This window comes from Sipha flava, unplaced genomic scaffold, assembly GCF_003268045.1.
Source record: "Sipha flava isolate LNK unplaced genomic scaffold, YSA_version1 42_pilon_pilon, whole genome shotgun sequence".
Lineage (NCBI taxonomy): Eukaryota > Metazoa > Arthropoda > Insecta > Hemiptera > Aphididae > Sipha > Sipha flava.
In genome coordinates, this window is record NW_020273159.1 from 22621 (window position 1) to 33165 (window position 10545).

The 10545-nt window shown below is 36.2% G+C and overlaps 1 protein-coding gene across 1 annotated transcript in view; it reads left to right on the top strand.

Moving 5' to 3' along the window:
* Window positions 1-281: 281 nt before the first annotated feature.
* LOC112689182 (synaptic vesicle membrane protein VAT-1 homolog-like) overlaps window positions 282-10545 on the top strand; it is a 21152-nt gene continuing 10888 nt past the window's right edge. Inside the window, exon 1 of the mRNA XM_025562758.1 lies at window positions 282-810. Coding sequence (XP_025418543.1) covers window positions 551-810 — 260 coding nt within the window. The 5' untranslated portion in view covers window positions 282-550. The remainder of the gene's footprint in view (window positions 811-10545) is intronic.

Genomic DNA, 10545 nt, shown 5'->3' on the forward strand with positions numbered 1-10545 from the left:
TTCAACACATAATTAATCAATAAATTTAGTTCCGTTTTCCATTATACGTGAAAACGTAAACATTGTCGGTTAAATACTATTATCGGGCGTTGGAAACTAGCGAATTCGGTTATGTAATTGTTGGGCGGTTGTACGGCTTGCAATAGTACGGTGGACATGCGCCGGTCGTATGGCCACACTGGAGTCTTAGCGAGCCGGTACGGCGTTTCCCCCTTCAACCAGAGGGTGTACGCCGACAGCACCACCACCAATGCACTACTACTACCACCACCGGTCGCGTCATCGCTGCTGCCGCCGCCGCCACCGTCGCGCTCTGTGTTCTTTCGGCAACGCTCTCGGCACTGATGTACACCTCCGCGGATTCGGTCTCTATTGCACCTTGTACGTTGAACCGTCCGCACTTCGCTTGAACCCCGTTCGCTGTCGAAGTCTTCTTGCGCCGCGCACTTAAACCAGTCCAAAACGGTATTTTTCTCTCACGTCAATAATCTTGAATTATTTTTTTCAAACGATTTCCCTCGAGCATTCTATAAACACCGTAACGTGAACGATGGCCGAAGAGAACGCGCCGGCAACGACGGTAGCTGCAGCAGTAGCCGACCAACAACAGGAGAAACCGGTACCCGATGCCGCGGCCGGCGACCAGTCCAAAGCCGAGGGTAACGGCAAAACTGTTGCCGAAGAACCGCCCAAGGCTGAGATGAAAGCCGTCGTGCTCACCGGGTTCGGCGGTCTCAAGTCCGTCAAGATCCTGAAGAAGCCGGAGCCTACGCTGGCCGATGGAGAAGTAATCATCAGGGTAAAGGCGTGGTGAGTACTACTCTGTAGTTATAATTAATGTTGTCCCCCCCCCCCTAATCCTAAGTTTAGTTTCCCCATTTATTTTAAATTTAATACTCAATAAACATTACATCTTGCTGCGTAACACGACCCTCTCCTAACATATGGCCGTGCTTTACCGTGGTTCGACCGGTCTTTTCCTGTCCGCGTAAGTTATAAATAGAAACCGACGTCTGATTGTCTCGGTGTTCACTACATTCATTATTATTGTCGTCGGGACGGAGATAACGAGCACCGTTGTACAAGACGTCCGCTGGGCTTGGTTGGGAGCCGTTTGCCTCTTCCCTCCGCGCCACATCCCATGCGAATTTTATCATCGCATTTTATCTCGCACTTTTTTTTTTTCATTGAAGAATCTCGCACTTAACGATCTGCGGAAACTCGACACTCCAGTCCTCCGACTCTTTTAACAGCATTATGTTAATGTATATTATATAACCTGTTCTCACGCTATTCCCGTCGCCGTCCTCGTTTGGTATAATCTCTATACGAGTCCTGAGCGCACGGATAGACGTATTTTTCCCGCGTCGTGAACGATTTATGAGAATAAGCATTTGGGGAGTACGATGACGGCATCCACAATGTGTCTACATTATACTCTTTCGAGTCGCCGCAAATCGTTACCGTAACGCGGCACCCTCCCGACCGATACGCACACAATCGTACCCGCGGTAGCAGCTGTCTACCCCGCCGTTCCCACCTGTTATTTGTGTCCGAACCTTTTATTCACATTGTCGTTTTTTTTTTTTTTTTCGTTCACTCCGCCAGTCTTATGCATTCATCCCCATCGACACACATTTTTGTTGTGTACACACTCGCACGGGGTTTAGGGAGATTAAATGGATGTTTTTTTTTTTTTTTTTCTTTCGTCCAGGGAGTGTATGTGTGTATACGAACATCACCTATCTATTGGGTGAAGGGTGAAATTCGTGTTATTTTATTTGTTATGGTTTTGCTCCGATCGCTGACAACGTGTTGCGTTTCTTGGCCGAGAGTTCGCCCATATATCGATTTGACGGGAGGGGTGCCGACGGCTAATCCGTATGTAACATATGGAAGGCTTTTCCGTACATTTTTCCTCTATTTTTGTAAACAGTTTTTTCTTACCCGCGTCAATAAACAGGTGGTGGGGTTTTTTAATTTGGTTTGGATTTACAGTGAAAAAAGCTGTCATCGCGCGAACATTAAATCAAACGCACGTGCAGCTTTTCAAACATAAAATTGAAAAATAATGTTATCGACAACGGTTGACAGTTGAATGTAGGAGAAAAAACCGTCGGTTTTTTATGTAACGCGTATGTACGGATAATTGTAAAACTATCATGTGGAAATTAAAAATAACGGGAATATCCTGAATCGTTTGTTTTGGCTCTCGACCAGAAAAAAAAAAAAAACGATATTATTCTGACGTTAGTAGGATGACGACGATGACCAGTTGGAGTCATTTGAATTAATATACATGTCTGTATCTTTGTTAGCGTGTGTGTGTGTAAGTCCGACCGAGTTTTTAACTGCCGGATTTTGTTCAATTACCCGAATGAACCGAATAAAATAATAATAGCTTTGTGAAAAGGGAATTGGATAACCTTGGCCCAAGCCGCACACCGCCGTCTAGGCTATCGAAAGACAAAAAAAGAAACCACAACAGCACAACAATGTATATAATAACGCGCTTCTATCGTGCGGAGGCGGTTTTACTACTTGCTCGTTTTCTCAAAAAACCCGTTGAACTAACATTCGCAAAAGTATAACTACTTCCTCTGTCTAGTCATCCAACCATTGTTCACCACCAAGCGTCAACATCGCTGCACTGGTACACTATACCAGTCCTGTAACTGGTATAGAATGTGCGGGTTTTTTTTTTTTTTCAACAAATCCATAAGAAGGGTTTTTGGCGACAATTGTTATCGTAAAGGTTTCATATTTGTGTTTTCCGAGAAGTCGATTAACGATTTTGATGTTGAATTTCATTACATCATATACATATGTACACACGCGATGTTTGAATACGTCTTTTCAACATTTCTATTACACGCCCGCACGCGAATGCTGTGATGTAACGGATGCGCTTGGTTTCGTTGCTTTGACCGTGTATATTTTTAGCCCGGGTATAACTTAGGATAGTCGATAATCGTCGTACGCGGGATTGACGGGTCATCATAATAAAATAATAATAATATTATACATATGTAGTTGGTTGTAATAATAATGTGTGCGCCTGCACTCGTTTCTCATTCGTATGCGTTTATAAATATCGGCGCGTGTTGATAAATATTTATAGAATTAACGGAGATGAATCCGTACATTTTAATGGACCGGAAAAAAGCAATGAATCGAAGAGAAATGAGGAATTATAATATTCCTTAGTGTCGCCGTTACATCGTAAAATTCGTCAAAAAACGTGTCGTGCTAGAAGGGCTTCCCCGCATGCGTAACCACCGATCCATGTCTATCAGTCGGACGGTCGCAAATGTAGGAGATGATACGGGTGAGATGTAATAAAAACCTTATGCAATCCGGTTTATCCAGAGCGTAAAATTCGTGGACGTGCCCTGAAAACTTTGTTGTCCTCGTTAATTCATATGGACGACGACCAACGTCTGTATTATATTGTAAAGTACTAAACGATGTGAGTTGTGTAAAATTTTTTGCAAACTGACGTTTGGGCGTGTTTTTATCGTTATTTGTATTTAACGGCGACGGCGCGACTCGCAGTGATGCCATTGCTGTGAAGGGTGTTTTGCCAAACCTGGCAACGCTGCCGTCGCTGCGCTACCACGGGCAAACACATGTTGCAAACGGTTCAATGACGATGGCAACGGGTTCGTTCCGACTCCCAACTTACACGCGTTTACTTTCCACATTCAGGTTACCGTTTAATCGAGAAAGGATCAACAAGTCCACGAGCTCCCGCATACGATAACGACTGCGTACGAGTCTCTCGCGTCATCCTGTGAGTCCTTGCCCGCTCGCCGCGCTCCTGTTGCTTTCTATCACCCACCACCACGTATTTAATCTCGTCTCGTCGCCAGGGACAAGCGTATGTTCTCCAATCGACGTACTTCCGTATACATTTTTTAACTGCTGTAATACAATTTTTAAGCTTTTTGAAATCGTTTCGTTCTGTAATTATCTTTTATTTGTTTCCTATCTCACAGTTTTTAAGCTTTAGAAATCGTTTTATTCTCTAATTGTCTTTTATTTGTTTCCTATATCTTTTTCAACTCAAGCGCGGTCGTGCGCATTTAAAAGGCCGCCACCGTATAAGGGTGTAAAACAATAAAAGAAAAATGTAAAATTTGAAGCCTAAATTGAAGTTACAATTTCTAAAAATATTTATCAAGTATATTTCCTATTTTCTCAATAACACTGAAATACGTAATTATACTATGCTGTTACGCACGCATACATAACATATAATCGCCAGCCACCCATCGTCCGCAGGACTGGAAAAGGGAATTTTTCCTGGTTTATTTGTGTGCGTGTGTACGGGCGCTCGCGATCGATCGTTCGATGTGATAAACGTTCACACCCTGTTCTCGAAGTACTTTGGCATCACGCCCGTTATTCTAGCCTGTCCTCACTTTAAACAAATGTGGAATTCGATGACTAATGAGTAATTATTATTCGTATTGCTTATAGTGTACGTTTTGATATGAATTATATTCCAAAGATATTACTGTCGTGTCTTCAATTAGTTCAATTATTCAAGATTTGATGACTACAGAAAAATTGAAAAATTATGATTTCATTGTAATTGTCAAATTTGTTCCTTGAAGAAATGTGTTTAGGCAGTCAGTTATTAAAAGTACAATTTGTGAAACTCTAGAGTCTATATGGATATAATCTGTATTATATTTGTAAATATAGTATAAAATTCATATTTCAACAGCTGTTATAAATGGTTCTTTTTATTTACTGAATTATTGAAAAACAATTTATTTGACACATGCTCTTCGCTCGTGATTGATGCTTTATTTTTTTTTTTTATCAAGCACTCCTTGTTATTGAATATTGAACCCAAATCCGAACTAAAATTCAGATAACTCCTTAAAATTAGACTAAAAGCCATTTTTATTACAAATTTATGAAAAATGATTAACATTCAATGTAGATTGTTGGATTTATAGTTTAAAAACTCGATTGAACAATATTCATAATATAACAAGCAAGTGATAAATAAAATACCTTACCTAAGGGGTGTGTTATTAGAATCGTGTAGAAATTCTTCGTAAGAGTAAAAAACTACATATTTTTCATTCGTTTTATAAATTACAATATAATGGTTGATATGTATTTAATTTGTAGCATTGTTTAACTAATGACATTTTTATAATATACATTGATGAATATAATTCTAATGTTATTTAAAACTGACATTTAATTCTTGATCATTAAATTATGTTATATATAGACATGTGTTATTATGACAGTAAATATTTTGGAAAAAAAATCTAAGTTGTTCTCTGGCTCTCCAAAATACTCGTATTTTCAACAAATTTAAATAAACGATAAATGTTTGACAATTGAATGCGGCGAAAAATTAATCCATAGCTTTTTCTCTTTCGAACGTGTTTAGTATGGTTATACAGTTAATTTAGTTTTTACTTTGTTAAATGTTGGTGAATTTCAATTTAATTAGTTGGATCAACATTCCACAAGTGTGTCATTATGTTATATATATTTTATGTATTATTCTTTAAAAATTTGTTTTTTTTTTTTTTTATTAGCTCTTAATTATTATATTATTTTATAGACATTAAATTATTACTATTGTTTTTGATATCGCACATTATTTAATATTTTTCATAACTTGTATTTTGTATTTATCTATGCTCTTTAAACCATTTCCGTTAACTTCTATTTTAGTAATGCCATTTAAAAATACTAAATTTGATTGTATGATTTGATATAAATTCATCATTAGTTTTGTATGTCGTTTTGAATTATTTACTTAATTCGAAAAATTATTATTTTATAACAGTGTGTTATTTTGTATATTTATTTGCATATTTTTGATTAGTATTATTAATTAAATTATAATAAATAAATTTATCTATATTTACCTGGTAACATTTCAATTTATAGATATAATTAAAAATATATATTGTTAGTGTTATGATAACAGTGGCGTAATTTGGCCATGTTTGTGGGAGGAGGATAAAATGTTTGTACATTTCACCTATCACCCCCCTTCAACTTCAATTTTTTAAATCTTATAAGCAGCTCTTAATATTATATAACCTTTGTGGTCTGTTTACATTAAAATAAATAAAAATATAATATTTAGATACTCACATTTACTTTATTGGTACCTACTATTTACATACAGCTTAACAATCATATTACAAATTTAATTACAATAAAAGATCCACTCTACGTGGTTTTAATACCAACTCGTTAATCACTTCTCTGGGGTTAATTTTTACATTTTTATCAACAGCCAACATAGCAAGACCATTTAATCAATTCTGTGTAATAAAAAAGTAAAGCATTACACTTAAATTTAATCTCTACCACAGAAAGTATATTATGAAAAATATTGAATATATTTCAATAATAATTCAAACTTCTCAGACATTGTGTTCCTTAAATATGTTTTCAGAGTTAAAAACATACATTCTGGCGATGACGTCGACACTATTAAAGTGCATAGTACTTTTAGGAGAGAATAATAAATATTAGGGTAGATGTCTTTTTTTATAAAAATCTGGAGCTTCGAGACCAGTATTAGGTATTTTTAAAGATCTTTGTATCTTGGTTCGCCACAGTTTTAAATCAACCAAAGAATCATTAGACACCATGGGAGAATAAAATTTAGTTAATTTAGTAAATTAATTTTCTGTAAGCTCATATTTAAAAAATAAGCATTCAAATCCTACAAATGATTAAGTCAAATATTTAATCAATTACAAAGTTAACAAATTTTCAAATGAAAATGCAAAGAAATTCTAAATTTATAATTAAATACCATTAAAAATAGATGCGTGAAATAAAAATCTTTCTGTCAACTCGCTTATAAAAACTCTAAATATGGAATAAAAATTGTAATCCTATAGTATTCTTTAACATCTAAATTCCTTGCATTATCTGAACATGATTTTTTTTTTTTTTTTTTAAAAAAATATGTAAAAACGTATATGCAGTATTTTCATTTTTTTCCTTTTACCTTCCATTTTTAAGAATTATTGATTTTAATAACTATTAAGTTACTCACGCTGTTTTGTTTTAAAAATGAGTAACGGAATAAAAAATAAATATTAAACAAAAAAAATCGTCAGTCGTTTATTCGAATTATAATTCACAAATCACAATTACATCACTTATGAAAATATTCGTGAAACATTGACAGAGCCCGAAATACTAAAAGAGGACGGACCGATGGCGATCGGTGTCCGGAGGGTCTTTATAAATATTCCAATAATCGGATAATATGGAAATTCCATCAGTTACTTATAGCGCGTATGTTGTTGGATAATTTATTTAGTAACCATTGACCTATTCACAAGTTAATAGATTTATGATAGTAACTTATATTATCTTTGTTATGTACAGCTGGCATGGGGATTCGGGTTTGTTTTATTTCTATAGAATATACTGTAGTATGTTCCAATGATGATAAAAAATACTAGTATTAAAATAAGTATCTAAATATGTAAAAATATTTAGCTTCCCTTAAATTTCGACAAATCTCAGTTTATTTTTGTTCAAATATTTCATTAAATGTCTTACGTGAAAATTAATTGAATATGAACTATATTTGTACGGTAATGCAATAACTGATGTGTTATAATTTGCAGATATTACAGTTAAATTGTTGGTATTTGAAGATAATGTTACGTACACAAATGGTTTATCCTAGGGTTTATCGGTCATTTCGATTAGATAATTTAATATTTAATTATTTTCAATTCAAATGTAGTTATTGTTGTATAAGTATCTATTTATACAACATTAGATTTCGTATAAGCTATCTGTATGTTCGATTGAGAAAATATCCAATTAATGTTCAAGAATTGTCTAATAATTAGAAAATTCTTGAATATAAATGATTTAAATCAGTAAAATATTGATTAATGGTTATTAACGAATAGCCATGCATTTTCATATTCCTACATACCGTATGAAGCATTTACATCATATCTTAATATACACTGGAAAGAGACACTTGGAATTTTCTTAGGTCAAATATAATCCTAAAAATTCCAAAATCTTGGTTACTTTCGTGATTAACGCTTCACCATAGAAAATAAACAGGTGTTTGACCCCAAAACGAATAATTTCAATAGCTAATTCTTTTATAATTTTTTTGTTTAATTTACCATGTTCAATAATATAATGATTTTAGTTGTTGATGCTTGGATTACGTACAGATGATTTATATTGTCATGTGACCACGTGTGTAAACACAAAAGAATTTTTTTCCCGTATACTGTGTATCGATATAAGCTAATAAACAATAATGTTGACAGAGAAAAAAATAAAAATGAGGTCTGGTCTTTTGAACACTTATTCCAATAATGTGAAAACAAAAATAATTAATGTAAATCTGTGTTATAATATTGAATAATAGGAAAAAATAATCAGTAATAATAATAATATGATAATAAAAGAACTTTTGCGTCGGACGCAACGATTACTGTTCGACCTTTTTAAATTCAGTATGTTCAAACGACGATAAGTTCTCCATTAATTGTTTTTTCATCGATTATGCTTCGTGATTATCCATATCTAGTATATATACTCATATATTACAATTGTGTGTTAAAAAACACTAAACCCGTCGTCTGTTTTTCCCCATACTGTTATGGTGTACCGACAAAGAGAAATCTGCTTTCGTCGTATATTGCTAACGATTTACTATCGTATGTATGTATATAGATAGGTATACGGTATCCAGTAGGTACAGTTATTTTTGTGAAAAAACTATTTGGTACTAGAGAAGAATCATGATTATACCGATTTGTCTGATTTCCAATTTTTCCCAGAGTTGACAGCCACCCTTTCTCTTTTGGAATAGATTAATATATATGTACAACTTTTTACTTCCGATTCCATTAGGACGAGAACAGGTTAACAAGGAAATTAAACAAACTCGATATGCATACCGTATCGAGATAAAGAAAACAAAATCGAAATTGCAGTGTTTTTTTTTTTTTATAGGTAGTAAACCTTGGACGTCGCGTGGCAGAGCTTTTAGCTGCAGACAAGCGCCAGGCGAGCGTGACACCTTGTCAGTCATTAATCTCTTTTTAAGTGATTTTCGTCATAGTTTGACAGAGTTACAAGTTAAAATATTATATAAAAGCGTCGCAAAATGATTTATGGTAGTGGTAACACAACGTGTGGTCACGCTACTGCTTCTCCTCGGAGAGAAAATAAAAATCGGTAACATGCGTCCGCACTAAATTACCATTGCTTATACATGTTGATTATACGCGGTTGGTTGAAAATAATATACAATCTTGAGGGGATTATAAAGAATGTATTTGTTGTCGGCATCGTGAATTTTATTTATCGTTTGACTTTATATCGAGTACATATATGTAACCAATTTTATAAAATTATGATAACGAATCGGGTCCAGTTGGTTATCCATAGCATTTTATTTTAATAATATCGTCTTACCGTCAGGATTAGAAGGTTTCGGCGATCGTTCGATATTTTTTTCCCGACGACTTGTATATATTAATCATATAACCCGATTTTGCATGAAATATACCTTTGTGTAGCAAGTATGTTCACGAATAAATTCAAAATATTTTTGTTGACTATTCGTTTGGGTGCGTGTGTGTGTGTGTGTGTGTGTGTGTGTGTGTAGGGTTGCAAAAATGACATCATAATATATTACGTATTATATTCATGTATCTTCCCCGCATCCGGCGTGATATCATCGAATCGACCGGCGGACCCAAAACTATTTTTATTATTGTATGCCACGTATACATATATACTCGTTTACTCGTAATAAAAGTAGTAATATTATTAATACACATTTTATTATTAGAAACGACGTGTATCGGGCCCGCGTTTTTTATGTGTAAAACATCGTCGTCCGTATATGATGGTTATTAAAATATGTATGTAGGTGACGTGTATGCAGGCGCGCGACGGCTGGCGGCAGCCGCGTTACGTGACTGCATAGCACGTCTAGACACGTCGGCGTCGCAGACAAATACGTTTTCTCCCCTCTCGCTATCGTGCCACCCCTTGACGATGGCCTTCGGTGACTCGTCTCGTCGCCATCGTCATCGTCGACGACCAACCCTCTCGTCCCGTCACTCGATCGCACCAACCGCCGCCGCTCCTCCACACGTTCGTGTACATGTTATGTGTGTGTACGCGTGCAGCAACCCTTAACCACGCACCCGTCACACGCACGTATACGATCACGCGGCTGCTATGGCTATTGCCGCCCGAACAGCGCCGAGTCCTTGCGCGATCGCGACTGTTACACGCGCTAACCGCCTCCGGTCACGCAACCGTTGCGCCGCCGGGCACGTCCCGTCGCCAAACGCGAATCGACGCCGTCGCCCCGTCGTTCTTGTTGTACCTGTTTTTTGTATTGTTTGTTCCTATTGTCCCGTTTGATTATAAAAAACAATGCCAACCGTATGTGTCTCGCGACGGCCAATAACGACGGTGTAACGTTTTGTTAGCGCGCGCCCCCCCCCCCCCCCCCCCCCCCCCCCCCCCCCCCCCCCC